This window comes from Martes martes (genome assembly GCF_963455335.1).
Source record: "Martes martes genome assembly, chromosome: 3".
NCBI lineage: Eukaryota > Metazoa > Chordata > Mammalia > Carnivora > Mustelidae > Martes > Martes martes.
The window spans coordinates 79,860,329-79,884,576 of NC_137890.1; the positions used below are offsets into that span (position 1 = coordinate 79,860,329).

Below are 24,248 nucleotides of genomic sequence, written 5' to 3' on the forward strand. Positions count from 1 at the left end.
CACATTCTTGTCAAGTACACATGGAACATTTTTCCAGAATAGATCACAAGCTAGGTCACAAATCAGGCCTCAACAAATAAAAAAAAGATTGAGATCATACCGTGCATATTTTTTTTTACCACAACTCTTACAAAACTTAAAATCAACCACAAGAAAATATTTGGAAAGACCACAAATACAGGAGGTTAAAGAACACCCTACAAAGAATTAATGGGTAACCAGGAAATTAAAGAAGAAATTTAAAAAAAAAAAAAGTGGAAGGAAATGAAAATGAAAACACAACAGTCCAAAACCTTTGAGATGTAGCAAAAGCAGTCATAAGAGGGAAATATATAGCAGTACAAGCCTACCTCAAGAAGCAAAGAAAAAAAAATCTCAAATACACAACTTAATGTTATACCTAAAGGAGCTAGAAAAGGACAGCAAATAAGCCTAAAGCCAGCACAAGGGAGATAATAAAGATTAGAGCAGAAATAAATGATATAGAAACAAAAAAGTACAACAACAAAAAATAGTAAAACGGATCAATTAAACTAGGAGCTGGTTCTTTGAAAGAATTAATAAAATTGATAAACTTCTAGCCAAACTTAACAAAAGAAAAGAAAAAAAAAACCCAAATGAATAGAATCATGAATGAAAGAGAAGAGCTCATAACCAGCACATCAGAAATACAGTTATAAAAGAATATTATAAAAAATTGTGCCAGCAAACTGGGCAATCTGAAAGAAATGGATAAATTCCTAGAAACATACAAACTACCGAAACTGAAACAGGAAGAAATAGAAAATTTGAACAGAAAGAAATTGAGTCAGTAATCAAAAATCTCCCAACAAACAAATGTCCAGGGGCAGATGGCTTCCCAGGGAAATTCTACCAAACATTTAAAGAGTTTATACCTATTTTTGTAAAACTATTCCAAAAAACAGAAATGGAGGGAAAACTTGCATACTCATTCTCTGAGACCAGCATTACCTTGATTTCAAAAACAAAGACCGCACTAAATAGAATCACAGACTAATATCCCTGATGAACATGGATACAAAAATTCTCAACAAGATACTAGATAATAGGATCCAACAATACATTAAAGGGATTACTCACCACAATCAAGTGGGATTTATTCCTGGGCTGCAAGGGTGGTTTAATAGTTGCAAATCAATCAACCATATTAATAATATACCGTATTAATAATACCATATTAATAAAAAGATAAGAACCATTTGATCCTTTGAATAAGTACAGAAAAGGCATTGGACAAAATACAGCATCCATTCTTGGTAAAAACAACGAAGTAGTTACAGATGGAACATACCTTAACATCATAAAAGCCATGTGTGAAAGACCCACAGCTCAAATCATCTTCAATGGGGAAAACCTGAGAGCTTTTCCTCTAAGGTCAGGAACATGACAGAGGTGTCCACATTGTTATTTAATATAGTACTGGAAGTCCTAGCCTTAGCAATCAGAAATAAAAGGCATCCAAATCAGCAAGGAGGAAGTCAGACTTTCACTATTTGCAAACAAAATGATACTCTATGTAGAAAACCTAAAAGACTCAACCAAAAAATTGCTAGAATTGATACACAAATTCAACAAAGTCACAAGATACAAAATGAACGTACATGGCATTTCTATATACCAATAATGAAGCAGCAGGAAAAGAAATCGGGTGCCTGGGTGGCTCAGTGTGTAAAGCCTCTGCCTTCGGCTCAGGTCATGATCTCAGGGTCCTGGGATCGAATCCCAAATTGGGCTCTCTGCTCGGCAGGGAGCCTGCTTCCTCCTCTCTCTCTCTGGCTGCCTCTCTGCCTACTTGTGATCTCTCTCTGTCAAATAAATAAATAAAATTTTTAAAAAAAGAAGAAATCAAGGAATTGATCCCATTTACAATTGCACCAAAAACCATAAGATACCTAGGAATACATGTAACCAAAGAGGTAAAAGATCTGTACTCTGAAGACTATAGAACACTTAAGAAAGAAATTGAAGAGGACACAAAAAATGGAAAAACATTCCATGCCCATGTATTGGAAGAACAAGTACTGTAAAAATGTCTGTAGTACCCAAAGCAGTCTACACATTTAATAAATCCCTATCAAAATACCACCAGCATTTTTCACAAAGCTAAAACCATCCTAAAATTTGTATGGAACTGCAGAAGACTGTGGAATAGCCAAAGCAGTCTTGAAAAAGAAAAGCAAAGCTGAAGGCATCAGAATGTGGGACCTCAAGCCTTATTATAAAGCTATAGTGATCAAAACAGTATGGTACTGGCCAAAAAAAAAAAAAAACCCAGACACCTAACCTATGAACAGTAGAACAGAATTGAAAACCCAGAATGGTCCCACAACTGTATGTATGGTCAACTCATCTTCAACAAAGCAGGAAAGAGTATCCAATGTAAAAAAGTTGGGGTGCCTGGGTGGCTCAGTGGGTTAAGCCTGGCCTTCAGCTCAGGTCATGATCTCAGGGTCCTGGGATCGAGCCCCGCATCAGGCTCTCTACTCAGCAGGGAGACTGCTTCTCCCTTTCTCTCTGCCTGCCTCTCTGCCTACTTGTGATCTCTCGCTGTCCGATAAATAAATAAAATCTTAAAAAAAAAAAACTAAAAAAGTCTCTTCAACAAATAGTATTGGGAAAAATGGATAGCCACATGCAGAAGAATAAAACTGAACCGCTTTCTAATACCATATACAAAAATTCAAAGTGAATGAAAGTCCTACCTGTGAGACAGGAAGCCGTCAAAATCCTAGAGAACACAGGCAGCAACCTCTTTGACATCAGCTGTAGCCAGCCTCTTATAGGCATATCTCTGGAGGGAAACAAAAGCAAAAATGAACTCCTTGGACCTCATCAAGATAAAAAGCTTCTGCTCAATGAAGGAAGCTGTCAACAAAACTAAAAGGAAACCTACTGAGTGGGAGAAGGTATTTGTAAATGACATATCTGATAAAGGATTAGTATCCAAAATCTATAAGGAACTTACCAAACTCAACACCCAAAAAACAAATAATCCATTTAAGAAATGGGCAAAAGACATGAATAGACACCTTTCCAAAGAAGACATTCACATGGCTAACAGACACATGAAAAGATGTTCAACATCACTCATCATCAGGGAAGTACAAATCAAAACCATGATGTGATACCACTTTGCACCTGTCAGAATGGCTAAAATTAACAAAACAGGAAACAAGATGTTGGCAAGGATTAGTAATCGAAATCCTCTTACACTGTTTGTGGGAATGCAGTTGGTATAGCCACTCTGGAGAGCAGTATGGAGGTTCCTCAAAAAGTTAAAAATAGAACTACCCTATGATTCAGCAATTGCAGTACTAGGTATTTACCTAAAGGATGCAAACATACTGATTTGAAAGGGCACAGGCACTCTAATGTTTATAGCAGTACTATCAACAATAGCCAAATTATGGAAAGAGCTCAAATGTCCATCAACTGATGAATGGGTAAAGAAAAGGTGGTGTGTACACACATACACACGGGAATATTACTCAGCCATCAAAAATGAAATCTTGCCATTTGCAATAGCATGGATAGAGCTAGAGTGTATTATGCCAAGAGAAATAATAAGTCAGACAAAGATAAATACCATATGGTTTCACTCATCTATGGAGTTTAAGAAACAAAACAGATGAATTAGGGGATGGAGACAGACCATGAGACTTAACTATAGAGAACAAACTGAGGGTTGCTGGACGGGAGGTGGGCAGGGGATGGGTTTAATGGGCAATGGGCCACTTATGATAAGCACAGGGTGTTACATTAAGTGTTAAATCACTAAATTCTCCTGAGACAGTATTACACTGTGTATTAAACTACAGTGTAAATAAAAATTGATAACAGATAGATAGCATTTAGCTTTGCTGTCTTATCTATTTAAGCTGAATTTCATTTCAATAAGTGTCAATGGAATATATTTAAATATGCTCATACAAATAGCTGGGGGACCTCCACTGGTCCTTTTTATATAAGGACAACTCTGTGACAAGTAGAGCAATTTTCACCTGAAGTGATAATGTGATAGTGTTCTCTCCTGTTGTCTGAAGGAGTTGGAAAATTAAGCAGCAAATGTAATTTCCAAATCAGTGGTTCATGAATACAGAAGACTTGTGACCATTAGCTCAAGAGATTTACGATGTTCTCTTATCAACATTTGTTTTTACCTTGTTTTTGCATGTGAACATTAGTTTTAAAATGAGAATAAGTGTATCATATAACACTCTGTATAGAAAGAAAACAAAATATGACAAAAAAGGAGGAACACTGGCACCCAAGTCAATGAAATCAGTAGCCATCAAACTGTTATCAAATTATTATTAGTATCAATTCCTACTCTCACTTCAGTGAGTCAATATATAGTGGACTACATAAACTTGAATTATATTCTACAAGTATTAGTTCCTTATACTAAACTGTCTAACTATCTTTATGCCACTCCATCCCACCCCTTACCTGATTCCTTCCAGTCAGCACCAGAACATCCTTATGCACTTAAAGAAATTAAAAATCTCCTTACTTTTTTAAGTGGAAGTTTACTGGAAAGTAGTCTCTGAGTAGTGAATAAGAGGGTATGTTCTGGATCAGCAGACTTAAATTCAAATTTTTCCTGGTTTTAGGACCTCAAGAAGTTTCTTAGTCTCTTTCATCCCTGCTTTTATGACCTTTAAAACAAGATAATAGGGCACCTGAGTGGCTCAGTTGGTTAATCGTCTGCCTTTAGCTCAGGTCATTGATCCCAGGATCCCGGGATCAAGTCCCACAACATCAGGCTCCCTGCTGGGCAGGGAGTCTGCTTTTCCCTCTCCCTCTGCCCCTGCCCTCTGATGATGCTCTCTCTCAAAATAAATAAAATTTTAAAAATATATGTGTATATATATAATATATATTAAATATATATTATAATATTATATATTATATATAATATATAATATACATATAAATATATATATAATATAAAGATAAAACAAGGTAGTAATGCCTGTCTTTATGGGATTGTTGAAAGGATATAATAAAATAAGGTGTCTTCAATGTTTATAGTATCTGCTTAAACTGATGAGGAGCATAGGCTTTAAGCTGAGTTTGCATACCCAGCTCCATTAGTTATCTATGTGATCTTGGGCCAGTTAGTCTCTGTTACCTTACTATGTGTCTGACATGCTGGAAATTTGTAACTGAAAATAGTAACATTATTTTAATTGCTGTATGTTTTTTAAGACTTTAGTATTAACTGGATCTTGGGCTCTTATTAGTGAGCTTATAAATTAAAATAAATAATGCCTTTTAAATCATAGTTAATACAGATTTTAGGAAAGTGTCATTAATTTGGTGCTTCAGAGAAGATTTTAGGAATAGTATTTAAATCCACAATACTAATATTTAACTCAAAGCTCCGGCTTTAAAAAAAAAAAAAAAGAAAGAAAGAAAGAAAGAAAGGGAAAAGCTCTGGCTTTGAGGTATCCTTTAATGATAAATACTTTCTGAACACATTTTAGGATTTGAACAAAAATACTATATTTACCAGTTGTGAAAAGTTGAGTGATGTCTGTGGCTAAAACCTCAGTTATTTTATATTTGATTGTTTTTTTCCCTTGTAGAATGGAAGGGTGGGGAGAATTCTAGGGGAATTTTGACCTTATGGCAGAATGTTAGAATCAGGAGTAGGTTAATTCAGCATTTTTTATAAATCATTAATATAAATATGTAATTTTAGGAATTATATTAAAAGTTATTTTTAAGGTGAATTCATAAAGTAAAAACTGAAGAGAAAGTTTAGATGATTTTAAGGGAAAAGTAAGATATAAGAGATTAATCTGTAATACTTTTAAAAGAGACTTATTTTCAAGGACCTTGGAAGCACCCTTCATTTCTGAAAAGAATTACCTCCACAAGTCTCATTCCCCTGCATTAACCTTCCACACTATCAGGAGTGCCTTAAATGCCAGCATCTGCCAACTTCCTGTTCATCAGCTGTCCTACTCTGTGAAAGTAATCTCTGAAACCACCAGAGATCTTGTTCTTTCTCATTTTTTGCATTTTGTTGCACTGTACTGTTTCTTATATTTTCTAGTTAAACCATAAATTCTCTAAGATGATAAATCTATGTGGTCATTTGCATAGCACGTTCCCTAAAATGTTCTCTAGCACATAACAGGTACTCATCTAAAATTGCATTACATGCAATTAATGTTATGAACACATAACATGTTAATGTTATTAACATTAATGTTAACATGAACACACTAATTATAATTATTCTGATCTATTTCATCAAGTCTCGAGTTTTTTCATTATGTAATTTGAGTTAGCCTTTCTGTGAATTGAAAGTACAACGACTATGTGTTTTTTAAAAATACTTTCCAGTTAAATCTTTTCAGTGATATGGGATGCCTGGCTGGCTCAGTTGGTTAAGTGTCTGTCTTCGGCTGAGGTTATGATCCTAGGGTGCTGGGATCGAGTGCCACATTGGGCTCCTTGCTCAGCGGGACTTGCTCTCTCCCCCTCTCACTGCCACTCCCCCTGCTTGTGCATGCTCGCTTGCTCGCTCGCTCTCTCTGTCTTTGGCAAATAAATAAATAAAATCTTTTTTTTTTATTTTTTTAAAAAATAAGTATTTTCAGTGATTTATATTGATCTTCTTCCCAGTTAAGATTAATTGGTATTACGTTATCGATAGGATTAAATCCAGCTAAGCAGTAATGCTTTCATAAATTTTAGAAAGAGTACATCAGTTATTTATCAACACCAGAATAAAAACATGGAATTATCAGCAAGTAATTTTATTTTCTTTTTCATTAAGATACTTCCTTTTGATGTAAAATATTTCTGAAATATACTAGGTGAAACTTTTGCCTCCTAATGAGCGATGTTTTATCAGCTTAGTGCTTAATGACCTGCAACTATAGTATAGAATACTTTTGCTTTTCCTGAACTAGATACTATTTAAATTGAAGTTATTCATTGTATTACCATATTTTATGTAGCATATAGTTATTTCAAAGTATATGACCTATAAAATGCATTCAGTTAATTGAAGTAAATAAACCTGATCTTGGCAGTCTTGAGCACAGAACAGTTTTTTAAATTATACTACCCCTACCATAGGTTGCATGAGTGTTTCTCTAATATCATATATTCTTTGTTCACAATCATGAAAATAATTGTTAAAATTAGTAAAATTCATAATGAAGTATATCCTTTGTAGAGAAGAATTTAATGAATTTTAAAGGCATTTTTTTCCTTTACATAAAGGAAAAAGAACATGCCTCCGAATCTGCTTCCTCCACATCCTGCAACTATGTCCATCTTCTCCACCTTCACTTTGTTACAGAAGTATTGTTCCCTATGGCAGAAATAGTCCTGCTTCCCTGTATAGGCCCCAGGCTTCTTTTGTGCCTTCCCAAGACTTCTCCACTCTGGTGTTATTCCCTCCCCTTGCCATATTCTCTTTCTGGGCACTTTATCATTCCTCTCTTTATAATAACTTCAGCATCTCCCATATTTAAGGAAAGACATTCCTGTGACCCTACCTCCAGCTCTCTCCATACTTTGTAATCCCTTTTCATAGTCAAGCTCTTTATTTTGTGTTGTGCTCACTTCCTCACCTCCCAGTCATCCTTCAGCCCATTTCAGTCTGGCACCCATTCTCCAACACCACCACTCTTGTCAAGACCATCACTGACCTTGTTGTCAGATCCAGTGAAGATAATTCTGTATTCTTGGCACCCATGACCCCAACAGTACTAACACTATCACCTGCTCTCACCTCAAACCAGTCTCTTCTTTTGGTTTCTAGGACCCCATACTTCCTTGGTATTGTTTTCTTACCATCCTAGTGGTTTCTTCTCTGTCTCCTTTGGTGAAATTCAACCGGAACCACCTCAGCTGGGGAAATCAAACAGGTCATTCTGATGGGGAGAGTTTGAATAAAGGTGCTGACTCATCAGTCCTAGCAAGCAGTGAGAAACTATTTATCTCACAGGAGATAATGGAGTTGGAAGGAAGACATAACAAACTAAAGGAAGTGGGAGGTCATCTGGCAAATGAAGGGCGATAATTTTGAGGCCTAAAGTATAATGCGGGAGTTGAAATTTCAAAAAACAGTAAGCAAATGTTCATTTCTTTGGTATAGAGAAGATAGCAAATGGTGGTAGAGCTTTTAGGTTATAATGGAAGATTTTCTTTATTCCCTTCTTTTGGGTCAAGGAGGGATTTTAAAAGGTTTTGTTCTGGGGCACCTGGGTAGCTCAGTCTGTTAAGCCACTGCCTTCAGCCCAGGTCGTGATCCCAGGTTCCTGGGATAAAGTCCCCCAGCGCGCTCCTTGTTCAGCAGGGAGCCTGCTTCTCTCTCTCTCTCTCTCTCTCTGCCTGCCACTTTGCCTGCTTGTGCTCACTTGCTCTCTCTCTCTCTGACAAATAAATAAAATCTTAAAAAAAAAAAAAAGGTTTTGTTCTCTTCTTAAAATTGAGGGCACTGTTCTCTTCATTCAGCCTCTGCTTGCAGCAGCAAGGTTCATGAAGCAGTTTTGCTGTCAGCAGATGACAGCAGTTACGATTTCCAGAAATCGTGGTTCTGGTTTCTAGGAGCAGCACTGTGACTCTGTATGTCTTGACCAGCATCACTGCTTCTCTGCCATAAGGGAGATACAATAAATGTTTGTTTTCAGAGGATGCTGAGGAGGATTATTAGTAACTTCTTTATTTTAACTTTCAGTTACAGGCACATATATTCTATATGTCTGTTTCTGTCTCTCTTTCTATATATATACCTTTTTAACTGTCAAGGAGATAAATTCACCAGCCTACTCACACATTTTCCTATCGGATAGTACTCTTTCCCTGTTCCTTACATAGCTGGAGAGTTATTTATATTCTCAGAATGAATAGGGGCATTGTACATTTCCAAGATTTCTAAAAGCATTTAAAGTCAGTATTTCTAGATGTCTGGGGGGAGGGCCCTTACTGATGCACTATTAGAAAAATAGAAAGTGGAAATCCACAGCAGAAAGTTTGATATTTTTTCCTCTAGGCAAAGTGCATGAGGTTATTAGTGTGAAAAAGAAAGGAAAGGAGATGATTAGAGAGAAAGGGAGAGAGAGGCTTTAAGAGGAACCAGGAGGAATAAGTAACTGCAAGGATAATAATATAAATAGCATTCATTTCAAAGTCAGTCAGAAGGAATAAATGATTCGCGCTGGGTACCTGCAGGAGGAGAATTTTAAACCTGTCTTCCTACCATATAGGAGCATATGGAAGAACAGCCTTCATTAATAAAAGGCTGGTAGGGAAATCAGGACTCAACGTGTGACTTAACAATGACAGGAAAACTAAGCAGCTGTCAGGGAAATGAGGAACAGCAGGGCTGCATACGTAGGAAGAATTAGAAATGCCATGAAAGGGCAGAGTAAGAACTGCTAGCTCACCACTCTTCCAAATGCTGGTTTCCCTTAACGCGGGGCTCTCCTGTGCTTGCTTGTTTTCTACTCTGGCTGGGGTCTCGGTCCTAACCCTTCACATTCTCCATCCCTCGGACACATCTACTGTACCATGCTATAGCTGGGAAAAGAGCACCCGTCCCTAAGGATGGGAAGTGTCACAGGCCGAACGTGTGGAGCTTCACAATTCCTGTATGCCCTGGAATTTGTAAGTTTCTTTAAAGCCTACTTTGTCTATAAAATAAAGGTAACAGTCTCTATTTCGACGGTTGTGGGAATAACATACATAATGCTTTTCCACCAGGCCTTGAGATCAAGTGTCACTAAAAGATCTTTTTATTATTACTAGGCAAATTCATATGCCACAAGTTCTCTTGGATTCTTTGAAACTACATCCCAGTTCTCTTAGAACCTCTCTTTCTGTCGTTGGTTTCTCTTCCTCCTGCCCATTAAGCATTGATTCTCCCTAGGATCTGCCCTTTGCTTACTGTTCTCCTCCTCTTGTTTAGTGCCCATTTATACTGCTGCTGACTCTCAGATCCCCTTGAGTTTCTCCAGCCCAGGATGCTCTTCTGAGTTTCAGGCTTCTGTATCCAGACCAGGTGCTGGATGCCCACTTGTGGGTCTCTGTTTCCTTGAGTTCATCATATCCCAAACTGAACTCGTCGTGTTCTCCCTAAACCAGCACCTTCTTTTCTTGGTTTCATTTGGTAGTACTGCTTTTCACCGACCTCATCAAAACCCAGGAAATGTCTTTGAACCCTTTCTTTCTTTACCACTTAGTCCTTCAGATGCAGTCAGATAACAAAGTCTTCCTATTTTTGCCTCTTAGGTATTTATGGAATTCATCCTCTCTTCTCCCTACCTCTAGAGAATTTACAGGAAACAGATCAAGAAAAAAATCTTGGGGAGTATCTTAACAACAGTTATTTCTGTTTTTCTATGAAACTCTGAAATACGTAAGTTGAAATGTACATTTCCAGCTTTAAGAAAAGACACTAATATGAACATTATGTGGGAGAGGTTCAACAGATTCACTTTTTTCACATATACTTCTTTGTTGATATTAATGAAGTCACTTGAAAAAAATATAAAATTTAGCTACATTGGGAGCAATGTAAAATATTCCATTTTACCACATAAAACAACTATCAAAATTTATACCATATGCTAACTAGCAAATAATAGTATATCCTTGAAATAAGAAAATAACTCATCTACCATACATTATTACAAAGAAAAATGTAAGTTATAACTATTGTGCATTTTTTGAACTGAACAGAATTCTCAGTATAATATAGTCCTTAAGGATGTACTGAATATAAATTAAAAGATACATTGTAAATATAAGTATATTCTTATATGATGGATTTGTTAATTTCTCCTTGGGAAACAGAGTTCTCAAAATTGCATTCAGTAGCAAGCCATATTTTAGAATGGTTCCAAATTTAAAATATTTGTAGAGAAGCATACTAAAAGAATTTAGTCCTCTCTTCTAATGGCCTTTCCTTACAGGTTCATTAACAAATTTTTAAATGTAATTATTTAAAATATTTCACCTATTTAACATGCACTTTTAAAACATCGCCATTTAACAGCATTTACTTTACAATTAAATATAAGAAATATATGCGTTAAACTGTTTCTCCTATATTCTGAAGTGTCAGTTTTCTTTAAAAGCATTTTTGGAGGGCAGATGCCTAGAATGCTGTTGTAGAACTATATTGTTTATAATCTATCTTGAGAGTATAGGTGCTGTTTTTACATTGTCTCAACTCTGTTTATTCAAGCTTTTTAAGTCAGCATTTCAAAGAATGACACTGGAATTTTCTTTTTCACAAAGTCCCCTTGTAGAGAACATGTACCTGTGTATAGAGAAGAGTGAGGCCTCCTCTTGGCACCAAGCCCATGTCAGTCTAGCAGTTTGGCCATTTTTTCATGGTGCCATATTCCTTTGAAAATTAGAAAGGGGGAAAAAAAGCTATCCTCTGCTTTTTTGAGTCTGCCAAGGAATGAAATACTTTGATCCTTCAAGTTACATTAGAGTACTTCTCTCAGGTAACAAGGTAATGACAAAACACATTTAATTTCTTCTCCCTCATAAATACTGAATATTTTTAAGGAAAAATATCTGAAGACGTACTGTGGGCTTTTTATTAAAAAGAAGTACACCTGCTCCAAAGTAAAATCAACCAAAAAGTTGGTAATGCACAAAATTGTAAGTCATTTAAAATATGTACCTGAAGTTACTTGTAACTAAAACATTGAATTACCTAGATATAAAGTCCTTACCTGCCTTACTGTGAACTTGGGCCCTGAGTCTATGTGTTACTTGATTGGGAGCCAGTAAGGCAAATCCTCTGCCATCACCCTCTGCAGGCTTTTTTCCTCATGTCTAGGCTACCATACTGGCCTTATTTCCCATTGCTTCTTCCACATAGACGTTATTTCACTTTTTAATTTTCATATTTTTAATTTAGGTTTCATATTCAGCTTCATCTGTTATCCCACACCTCTTAATTAAAATTTTCATCCATATTTTTGAAGACCATTTTTAGAATTACTTCCTTTAGGACATCTCTGATCATCTAAACTCTAGAAATGATTTCACATGTTTCTAAAATCTGTAACTTTTACTATCATTGTCTTTCAGTAGTGTTTAGCATCTTTTTATAGACATTTTTATTCTGGCCTCCTGATGAAAGTATACAGCACCATCTATTAAGAATTCCTGCCAAAAGGGCGCCCAGGTGGCTCAGTCGGTTAAGCATCTGCCTTCAGCTCAGGTCGTAATCTGTAGTCCTGGGATCAAGCGCTGTGTTGGGCTCCTTGCTCACTGGGGAGTATGCTTCTCCCTCTCCCTCTGCCTGCTGCTCCCCCTGCTTGTGCTCTCTCTCCATCAAATAAATAAATAAAATCTTTAAAAAAAAAAAAGAATTCATGCCAAAAATCAAACCTGAATCTCAACACACCTCTAGATCTAAGTAACAGTTTATAGAAAACATAGAAGTTAGAGGAGCATGTGAAATGACACCAAGAAGATGCAGTTAGCAAAATATCCTAGACTTTAAGAAACTTTATAGGTCAAATGACCAGGCATCTTTAAAAATTGGAAGGTGGGGGGAGGAGTATCTGGGTGGCTCAGTTGGTTAAGCATCTGATTTGATCTCAGCTCAGGTCTTGATCTCAGGGTTGTGAATGCAGGCCCCACATCGGGCTGTACACTGGACATAGAACCTGTTTTAAAAAAAAAAAAAAAAAGTAAAAAAAAAAAAGATTTAAGACACAGAACAAAAGAAAAATTTAAAACCTGTGAATCAAAGTACACTATGAAGACAGTAAAAAGGCAACCCACAGGAAAGGAGAAAATATTTGCAAATCATATATAGGGGGTTAAAATCCAGTATATATAAAGAACTTCTATAACTCAACAAGGAAGAACAAACCAATTTAAAAATGGGCAAAGACTCAAATAGACATTTCTCCAAAGAAAATAGTTGACTAATTTCCACGTGAAAAGATGCCTGACATCACTAACCATTAGGGAAATGCAGATCATAACCATAGTGAGATACCTCTTAATACCATTATTATCAAGAAAAAAACAAGTGTTGGCAAGGATTTGGAGAAATTATAACTTCTGTGCACTGTTGGTGGGAATATAAAATGGTGCCACCACTTTTGAAAAAAGTATGGAGGTTCCTCAGATTAAGCATAGAATGACCATATGATTGAGCAATTCCACCCTGGGTTAATACCCAAAAGAATTAAAAGCAGAGACTCAAACAGGCACTTGTACACCAATGTCTGTAGAAGCATTAATCACAATAGCCAATAGCTGGGTAGAAACAACCCAGATGTCCATCAGCAGATGGATGGATAAACAAAATGTAGTATATACATATAGTAGAATATTTTTCAGCCTTACAAAGGAATGGAATTTTGACACATGCTACAATGTGGATGAACCTTGAAGACACTATGCTAAGTGAAATAAGCCAGACACAAAAGCACAAATACTGTATGATTCCATTTATATGAGGTCCCTAGAGTAGGCAGTTTCATAGTGACAGAAAACAGGTTACAGGGGCTGGAGGCAGGAAAGAATGGAGTTAGTGTTTCATGGTTGTGGGGTTTCAATTTGTGATGATTAAAAAGTTCTGATATGGTTGCAAAACACTGAATACTTAATGCCACTACTCTGTACATTTAAAAATGGCTAAAATGGTAAAATTTTTGTTATGTGTATTTTGCCACAATAAAAAAAAAAAGTGACTTGAGACCCTCTGACCAAGTGCAACACAAGGAACTTTTTTGAATCCTGATTTGAACACACTTGAAAAAAGTTTTTCTGAAACAGACATTTGTAAAAGTGATGTTAGTTTGATGATATTGAGGAATTATTGATAATTTTTTAGGTGTGCAAAGTATATTTGTGGGGAGGGAACAGTCTTTTTAGAGATACAGCTTGAATTTTCTACTATGAAATAATATATTGAGATTTGTTTCAAAATAATCCGATGGGGGTGGGGGAGTGGCGCCTGGATGACTCAGTCTGTGAAATGTCTAACTTCATCAGCTCAGGTCATGATCACGAGGTCCTGAAATAGAGCCCTGAGTTGGGCTCATGCTCAGCAGGGAGGCTGCTTCTCCTCCCTCTGCACGTCTGCTCCATTGTGCATGTGCATGGTATCTCTCTCTCTCTCTCTCAAGTAAATAAGTAAAATCTTAAAAAAAAAAATAATCCAGTGGGAAGTGGGGGGAAGGGAGTGAAAAGAGATAGAGATAAAAGAAGATCTGCCATGAGTTAATTACTAAAGTTGATCTATGTAGTATAGTTATTATATTCTCTCTACTTTTGTTTATCATCGAAGTTTTCCATGATGAAGTTTTTTCAGTTGTGTATTTTGCTATTATATCAAACTTTTGATCCAGGGGGAAATTGTTTTTAGCTTATCAGGAAGCCATGATTTATAAGATATTGTTTCTATATTTATATTATATGTTTATATTCTATTCTTTTCATTGCAAGTACATAAAACCAGGCACTATCAATTTGAGCAAGAAAGAGGCAGATGTAGAGCTAGCTAGTGGCCAGACACAGAGCTAGCTTCAAGTTCAACTTAATTCAGGACTCAGACATCACCAGTATCCATCTTTCAGGCCTGCCAATTAAAGATTGGCTTAATTTTCAGGCCCTAAACACTGGCTGGCTGACAGTTCCAGGCACTCTCTCCATTGCCTCACATTCCTAAGTGAAACATTCTCAAATCATCAAAGCCCAGCGGGGGTGGGAGAGGACAAAAAAAAAAAAAATAGTAATAAAGTCAATGATTCAGCATTCTCATCAGAAATTCCACTCAGAGTGACCCAGCTTAGGTCAAGGCCTTCCCTGAACTAGTCCCTGCAGGCAGACTAATGGAACCTGCTCATTAGCTTGGGTCAGCCTTTTGCCCATCTCTCCACCAGTTCAGTTAGAGTACAATGATTGGCTTAGGCCTGTCAGCATCTACCATCGAAGGTAAGGATGATTGTCCTACCAAAACTACATGTTTGAGAATGGGGAAGGAATGGTTTCCCGAAGGAAAATCAAGTTACTGCTGCAAAGATTTAATCTCATTTTAAATAATATAGTTTGACCTTTTGTATATTGAGATCTCTGTTACTCTACTGAATTTTTAAATTTGCTTTACTTGAGGTGTTATTAATAGTGAAATTTGGGGAGAAATTGTGTTAAGTGCCATGCAAATAAAACCCTGTAGCGGATACCTGTTATTTGCTAGCCAACAGCCATTCCCCTTTTTTTACTAGTAATGGTAACCTGATGAAAAAACATAGTATCTTTTCTAAGTACTAGTACTATACTTAACTCTCTATTATAGAAGTTTTCCACTGAACCAAAAAGAGATAAAGTAAAAATTTTTTTTTCTTTCTTTCTCCCCTCCACCTTTTTTTGAGGTGGGGAGGGTAGAGGGGGAGAGAGAGAGAATCCTAAGCAGGCTCCACGCCCAGTACTGGATGCAGGAATCAGTGTCACGACCCTGAGATCATGAGCTGAGCAGAAATCAAGAGTCAGATGCTTAAGCAACTGTGGCACCCAGGTGCCCCCAAAATGTTTGTGTTTTTAATTAGGTAAAGTTTCCATATAGTATCTATATATGATTCTTCTAAACCTTCTAAAACTTACCTCCTGGGGTGGGGGGGAAAAAAAACCTACCTTCTGATGTTTTTATTTTATCTCTTTCAGGATTAATTTCGTATACTGAGTATCTTTTCTTGCTTACAATTCTCACTAGTAAGTACCCCACAGTTTTTCTCAGTGATCATGTGGATTCTGTCTTCTTACCAAACAAGGTTTTGGAAGTATGGTATTTATGTCTTTATCATTAAAACATAATTGCTACCTTAGTTTCTATATCAACAAAATGATACTGTTGAATTAGTTTAGCCCTTCAGCTTCCTTTGTACTGTGGCTCCCCATAACTCTGTCTCCTTAAAAGACTTTTGAACAGAAGAGAATCAGACTTAGCCTTCACATGTTTTAAAAAAAAAAAAAAAAAACCCTTATCAGACATTCTTCAGAATTCCTGATCAGTACTCTTCAGACTGGTCATGAAAATCAAGGAAAGAATGAGAAACTTTCACAGCTTGGAGCAGAGTAAGGAGACCTAACAACTAAATGCAGCATGGTTTCTTGTATCTAATTGTAAAGTAGAACAATTAGCATTAATGGAAAAACTTGAAATCCAAATAAAGTCTATAGTTCAGTTTAAAATGCTATTACTAGTGTCCATTTCTTAGTTTTGACAATGATACTGTAGTTATAGAAGATGTTAACATTAGAAGAAGCTGGCTGAAGGATATATGAGAACTCACTATACTATCTTAACAACATATCTAAACATATCTAAAATTATTTCAAAATAAAAATTTTTTAAAAACCCTACTCTGAGAAAGGGAAATAAAGAGTAATAATCAGTATGAAAGTAGCCAAGTTACTAAAAGAATATAGGAAAGCCCCTGATAGAGTTAAAGAAGTAAGTTCTCAAATTAGTTTTGCTTTGAAAAGTAGAGCACTTAATAGTAGAATAGCACAGCCATGAAAATACATCAGCCTTTGAAAATTGTTATAATAAGAAATCGGTTTTTTGTCTGTTTAGGTACTTATATAATTTCTGGAAGTTTTTTTCAAATTTGAAGTTCTATAGATCAGTGAGCAATTTACATCTCACCAACATTGAAATAACTATTTACTTTTCACTTAATTGCAGAACCCCATACTGGGTTTCATGTTGCTTTTAAAATGCTGGATGCAGATGGTAATGAGATGGTTGAGAAAAAGGAATTTTTTAAGGTAAGTACATTCTACTTAGTTTATCATAAAACAGTTGGATGCTTGTGTGATCTTACATTTCCATAAAAATTAAAATTATATCCATTGCTTACATATGAAATGTCAAGAAATCATTTATACATTCAAAAGTGTTTAATTTTCCATAATACAACTGAGGAAACTGTTAAGGAACAGAGCATAAGATTCCTATGGGAGAAATGGCTTATGCATCTACATTTTTTAGGGTTTTATTTTATGATATTAGCAGATAATAGGGTCTCATAGATATGTTCAGAATTATTCTTATACGCCCTACCCCCAGAAAGGAATAAGAAAAATTAAAACTTAAGCCTTCATAAAGAATTGGGGGGTGGGGGGCCTGGGTGGCTCAGTCGTTAGGTATCTGCCTTTAGCTCAGGTCATGATTCCAGGGTCCTGGGATTGAGCTCCACATCAGGCTCCTTGCTCAGCGGGAGGCCTGCTTCTCCCTCTCCCACTCCCCCTGCTTGTGTTCCCTCTCTCACTGTGTCCCTCTCTGTCAAATAAATAAATAAAATCTTTAAAAGAAAAAGAAAAGAATGGGGGAAAAAATGAAAAAGCTGCAGATAGGTATAAATGGGTACAGATTTTCCAGGAATTTGCTAAGGCTATTATTTGAAAAGCTGAAAATATGTTTAAATGAAAATATGTTTCCAAGATAAGTGTAAGGCATACAACTATTAAATTTCACTCCATTCCAAGAATGTTGATGGTAATATTTTTTAAAAAGTACCTCTAGAGGGCTCCTGGGTGGCTTAGTCATTAAGTGTCTGTCTTCAGCTCAGGTCATTGGGATCAAGCCCTGCATTGGGCTCTCTGCTTGGCGGGAATCCTGTTTCTCCCTTTCGCACTCCCCCAGCTTGTGTTCTCTGTCTGTCAAATAACTAAGAAAAATCTTTTTTAAAAAGCCTCTGCATATAAACTCTTAGGTATTTTCCAGAGTTAAGTGTTTTTAATGTATTGGAGTGTTTTGTGGAGAAAAAAATAGAACATGTAGATAAATATATAACACAGCGTTTGGTACATACTAATTTCTTTCTACCATTCTACTAATTTCTTCCTACCATTGATAATTACTGAGTTCCTATGTAAATGACTACTTTATGCCTTTCTTTTTAATGACTTTTTTTTTTAAGTCTTTGAGACATGAAGCAAATGGAAGTCTCTTACAATGCTTGTGGGAGTGTGAAATGGCATACACATTTTGGAAAACAAAATTGGCATCTTCTTAATGTATACTCAGCATATGACATGGCAATTCCAGTCCTATATATTTAGTCAAATAAAAGAAAACACATGTTCACCCAAAGACCTGTATGTGACTATTCATAACAATTTTATTCATACTAGCCCCAAACTGGAAACAACCTAAGTGCTCATCAAGTGACTAGGTAAAGAAATTATATCCATACAGTAGAATACTACTCAGCAAGAAAAAGGAACAAATTACCAGTAAGTACAACAACATGGATAAATGAAGTGAAGGAAGAACTGTATATACAGTATGATTCCTTTGATATGAAACTCTAGAAAAGGAACATATCTATGCTAACAGAAAGCAGATCATTGGTTCCCTGGGGCTGAGAGGGGGTAAGGAATTGACTACAGATGGAGTGCAGCTTCCATGAGGGAATCTCTTGAAGTGCTAGAAATATTACAGACCTTGATTAGGATGGTAGAGACATGGGTGTATATATTTGTTACAGCTCAAACTGTGTATTTAAACAAGTGCATTTTATTGTATACAAGTTATACCTCAGTAAACACCTTTGGTAAGGAGTCATTCTACAGGCTTTGCAAATTCAGTTACTGAGATATGTGGTTTTATATACAAGAAGCTGTCTCAAAAACTACAAACAAAGGACACAGCAAAAGGTTCTAACCAGAGAATAAATTTATAAAACAGTGGGATCCAATAAAAAGTAGGCTTATTTAACATTATAGAAATTATCTGGAAGAGGGTATAAAGAATGTATAAATCTAAGCATTTGGGGTAAGGTAAATGACATGAACATCTATGTGAGTGGACAATAAAGTAGCAGATGCAGTTCTCAGTGTTTAGCTTAAAGTGTAGTAGAACCCGTCTTGCCCAGTGTGGCCACTATCAGTAGTTCAGTTAATTTAAAGAATCTGTTAAAGGGGGAATAATTTTTAAAAATAAAAATACCTAAATAACAGACATTTTAATTAACTTAAATGCACATCCATTTTAGAACCAAGGCCTCTTTTTTTAAAGATTTTATTTATTTATTTATGAGAAAGAGTGCATGCACACGTGCACAGAGGGAGAGCAAGAAGGAGAAGCGACTCCCCGATGATCAGAGAGCCCAACGCAGGGTTCAAGCCCAGAACTCCAAGATTATGACCTGAGCCAAAGGCAGATGCTTAACCAACTGAGCCACCCAGGCACTCCAGAACCAAGGCCTTTTCTTTGAAGTGGAGCCACTGATTGAAATCACCTATTTTTCTTGCCTGTGTATGCCTGTAATTTATCATCTGCAGTTTCCAGTTTGTTTAAAGTGCAGGAAAAAATGTAAAGACAGGTATGAAGCAGTCTAAATGTAGGATCCTTCAAGATCTTTGTGATTTTTCCTACTTTTTACAGTCTTAGCCTAATTAAAAGCAACTTTTTTCTTTGGCAGTTCGCCTTAATAACAAAAACTCTGAAGTATTCCTCCTCCCTTTTTTATCTCACACATGCACGCACACACCCACACCCCTTCTGTGTTTAACCAAGGCTCATAAACTCAGAGAATCAAGCTGACAACCAAAATAGGAACAGGTGCAGGATATCCCATCATGGTTTTTTGGACATTGCAGTTTCTAATGGGATCTGGCAGCTGCAGGTGATACTGGCTCACATACTTCAGAGTGTTGGGTTGGCAAATCTAAGAGACTTAAATTTTATGCTTTTATATGTGGAGTTTATATTACCATTTAGAAAAAAGATTTACACAGTCTCTGTGCTTAATGCTTCCATTTCAGGCTTTTCTGATTTTTCACCAAATTTACTTGTCTTTGAAGCTACATTCTCACCTAAGCCAAAAAAGGAAGACCAATGTCCCAGTGTCCCCGTGTAGTTAACTTCTCCTCCAGCAGGGCGCCTGGGTGGCTCAGTCAGTTAAGTGTCTGCCTTTGCTCAGATCTTGATACCAGGGCCCTGCTTCTCCATCTCCCTCTGCCACTCCCCCTACTTGTATGCTCACACAAATAAATAAATAAGGTCTTTTAAAAAACAAACAAACTTCTCCAGCTTTCTGGTGTTTCCAGAAAACTCTATTACTTCACAGTAATATTTAATAAAATTATGTAATTACTGTAACAAGTGCAATGAGCGTAATTGGTTTGGAAACAGAAAAGACTTAAACTAAACAAAGGTTGAGCTCAGCTGCTGAGAGCAGGAGTGTGCAAGCATACTTGAGATTTGCCAAGCGCTTTCTGTGAATATCTGTCATGGAGTTCTACAGGGGGAGCAGAGAGCATTGATTAATCTGCTGAATTGGTTATGTGGAAACCAGTTAAGATTTTTTTTTTTTAACCTTTTGTTTAAGGAAAAAGAAGCCAGTATACAATTATAGGGAATTGAATTCTGGAATATTAGAAGGGAATGAGTTTGGCATAACCATAGACTAGCCTCAATATTTCAAGTCAGTGTGTAGGTATAAAATTCTAGAAAGTATCCTAAAATACATAAAAAATATACCCTCACACCAAAACAGATAAATTTGGATTTTTGTGCGGTTAGCGGCACTTCATGAAACACACTGAACTGAAATAATAGGAGGTGAGGTTTTAAAAATAGGACTCATGGTGGGTTGCCTGGGTGGTAGTCAGTTAATTGTCCAACTCTTGGTTTCAGCTCAGGTCACAATCTCAGTGTCATGGGATTGAGCCCTGCATTGGGCTCTGTGCTCAGTGTGAGGTCCGCTTGAGATTTTCTCTTTCCCTTGCCCCTTGCCTCTCCCCCGTGGTCATGTGTGCTAACTTGCTTGCTCACTCCCTCTCTCAAATAAGTAAATGAATCTTAAAAAAATGGGACTCATGGAAAGGCAAATACTATATGGTCTTACTTTGTGTGAACTCTAACAAAAAACCAAGCTCATAGAAAAAGAGATCAGAGGGGCGCCTGGGTGGCTCAGTGGGTTAAAGCCTCTGCCTTCGGCTCAGTCATGTTCCCAGGGTCCTGGGATTTAGCCCCACATCGGGCTCTCTGCTCAGCGGGGAGTCGGCTTCCTCCCCTCTCTCTCTCTCTGCCTGCCTCTCTGCCTACTTGTGATCTCTATCTGTCAAATAAATAAAATCTTTAAAAAAAAAAAAAAAAAGATCAGATTTGTGGTTATCAGAGGCAGGATTGGGGAGAATGGGAATGGGAGGAAGATGGTCAAAAGGTACAAACTTCCAGTGAGAAGATAAATAAGTACTAGGAGTATAATGTGCAACATGACAACCATAGTTAACACTGATGTGTGATGCATAGGAAAGTCGTTAAAAGAGTAGCTCCTGGGATTCTCATAACAAGGAGGAAACATTTTTTGGGGGGGCTTTTCCTTTTTATTGCATGTGTATGAGATGATAGATATTATCTAAACTTACTGCAGTAATCATTTCTTAATAAGTCAAACCATCATGCTTGTACATCTTATGTCAATTATATCCCAATGCAGCTGGATAAAGCTAGGACTTATGGACTATTAACATACTAGAAAGATTAATGATCAAAGCCTATAAAGTCATAAAATAACAAATTTTCCAACACAAACTAAAGAAGACATCTTGTTGAAACCTGTTGTGACAGAAGTTAGAATTTATAGGAGTAACATTAATATGTACTTAGTTGGCAGTATCAGACAATGAAATGTTTCTTATAAATGATTTTTTAAATTGAGGCTTACCTTTTTAACATGATTAAATTTTTAACATTTGTTAACTTTTTTGATAAGCCCTTCAAGAATATATATATTTCCATCTTTTCAAAGTAGTTAATAATGTGCATAATTTATCCTCTTTTTTTGACAGCTCAGGATTATCATTATGAAGGTCATTTTCATAGTGATGGGCTAGTTAGATTTTTAGAGTCTATTAAGGGCACTTAATGGACTCTAATAGACCCTTACACTGAATGGCCTTAGACTTTCATGCTTTTAATTTGTATTTCTGATTTTGGTCCTCATTGTTAGGATAGTACTAGTTTGTTATCACTGATATCAGTGGGAATGAACAGTTGATCTTTCTTTCTTTTTTTTTTTTTTTTAAGATTTTATTTATTTATTTGACAGACAGAGATCACAAGTAGGCAGAGAGGCAGGCAGAGAGAGAGGAGCAAGCAGGCTCCCGGCTGAGCAGACAGCCTGATGCGGGGCTTGATCCCAGGACCCTGGGATCATGACCTGAGCTGAAGGCAGAGGCTTTAACCCACTGAGCCACCCAGATGCCCCAAACAGTTGATCTTTCTGTCAGTTCCAGTCATCTAGTTTTTCTTCTAGTCTCCAGTGCACTGGGAAAACAGGCAACAAAGTTTGCTAAAATTATGTATAAAGTACAGAATCTATACTTGCGCTGTCCAGTAATGTAGCCAGTAGCCACATGTGGTTACCGAGCCCCTGAAATATGGTTTGTGTCTAAGAAAGTTGAGTTTCTAAATTTTAATTAATATAAAATTTAAATTTAAAACCTGACATTTAGGGGCGCCTGGGTGGCTCAGTGGATTAAAGCCTCTGCCTTCGGCTCGGGTCATGATCCCTGGGTCCTGGGATCGAGCCCCACATCGGGCTCTCTGCTCGGCAGGGAGCCTGCTTCCTCCTCTCTCTCTGCCTGCTTCTCTGCCTACTTGTGATCTCTGTCTGTCAAATAAATAAATAAAATCTTTAAATAAATAAATAAATAAATAAATAAAACCTGACATTTACTTCAGATATTGGAAGATTTTCACATATGTTTGAAGCAAGCTGGGTATATGGATCTACTTTTTCAGTTGTAAATTTTATGAAATCTTAACACAGATCAGGTATTTACAGTGAAGATGCTGTGAATGTAAAATGCACACTGGATTTTGAAGAAAAAAGTATGTAAAATATTTCAGTTTTTATATTGAATACATGATGAAGTAATAATGTTGGGATATTAGTTCATGTTCATCTGTTTCTTTTTACTTTTTTAAATGCAGCTACTAGAAAACCTAAATTACTTCTGTAGCTCCATTATATTTCTGTGGGACAGCACTGCTTTAGAATATATAAGACTATAAATTCTGAGAAATCTTCATAAATATTTTATTATATGCCCCTCATGACAGCTGTTTCAAGTGCTGAAAAAGATCTTTCTTATGGGTTTGCAACTTAAGTAAGAAAGCTGGAGGGTTCCAGAGGATTGAAGTTGCCTGAAGTATACCTTTAGATACTTGAAGTTTCATTTACTGCTTAGAAAAACAGGTAGTAATCTTACAGGATTCACTTTCTCAAAGTGGTAGAAGTTAAAAGTAACAGAAAGCTATAGAGAAAACTATACTATGTGACTGCTTAAAGAATATTTGGAAGGTTTCATAAATTCAAACAAGTTATATATAAGAGATATGGGTTTGGAAAAATATAAATTATTCATTACCGGAACGCCTGGGTGGCTCAGTGGGTTAAGCCTCTCCCTTAGGCTCAGGTCATAATCTCAGGGTCCTGGGATTGAGCCCCGCATGGAGCTTTGTGCTCAGCAGGAAGCCTTCTCCCTCTCTCTCTGCCTGCCTCTCTGCCTACTTGTGATCTCGCTCTCTGTCAAATAAATAATAAAATCTTTAAAAAAGAATTGTTTCATTACAACATCATTGTGAATAAATGTTAGCAAATCTGCTTGTTACAAAGGAACAGTATGGATAAAGTTTACAGTTGTAGAAAAACTAGGTAATGAAAGAAGCCTGGAATTCTGCCGAGAAGTTAAAGGTACTTGTGAATAGACCAAAAAAAAAAAAAAAAGGATTTCTAGATATTATGGCTCTTACTCAGAAACTCAGGTTAAAAAATACTCAAAAAGCAAGAAGGAGAGGAAATATAGTCATCATAAATTTATCTTTAAATTCCATTTCATTCAGACTAAGGAAAGCAAAAATAAACATATTGCTCTATTTAGCATCAACAGTGATTAAATAACCATAATTAATTATCTCTTGGGGAAACAAACTTTACAAGATATAGACCACTATAAAAACATTGTTGCTGTTCTTGTATGGTTGGAATGTGAACAGAGACACCTAAGAGGCAGAATCCCCTAATGTGAACTGAGCACTGCTGTCAGGAGAAACCAGCAGGCAGTTAGGGAGATTGTAGCTCTTCAGTGCTCCAGAATTCATCTCTGACCACAGTATGAAAGCTGAATTAATAGAAAAGAGATTGGAGGCAGGAAGTTTGTTAAGCTTTAGAGTAGTCCAATTTACAACTGAGTGA

The 24,248-nt window shown here is 36.5% G+C and overlaps 1 protein-coding gene across 1 annotated transcript in view; it reads left to right on the forward strand.

Moving 5' to 3' along the window:
- The window catches only part of MICU2 (mitochondrial calcium uptake 2), a 143,086-nt gene that overhangs the window by 70,764 nt on the left and 48,074 nt on the right, over window positions 1-24,248 (forward strand). The window contains exons 5-6 of the mRNA XM_080797885.1: window positions 15,697-15,744; window positions 16,721-16,803. Of these exons, the coding sequence (XP_080654011.1) occupies window positions 15,697-15,744; window positions 16,721-16,803 (131 nt within the window). The remainder of the gene's footprint in view (window positions 1-15,696; window positions 15,745-16,720; window positions 16,804-24,248) is intronic.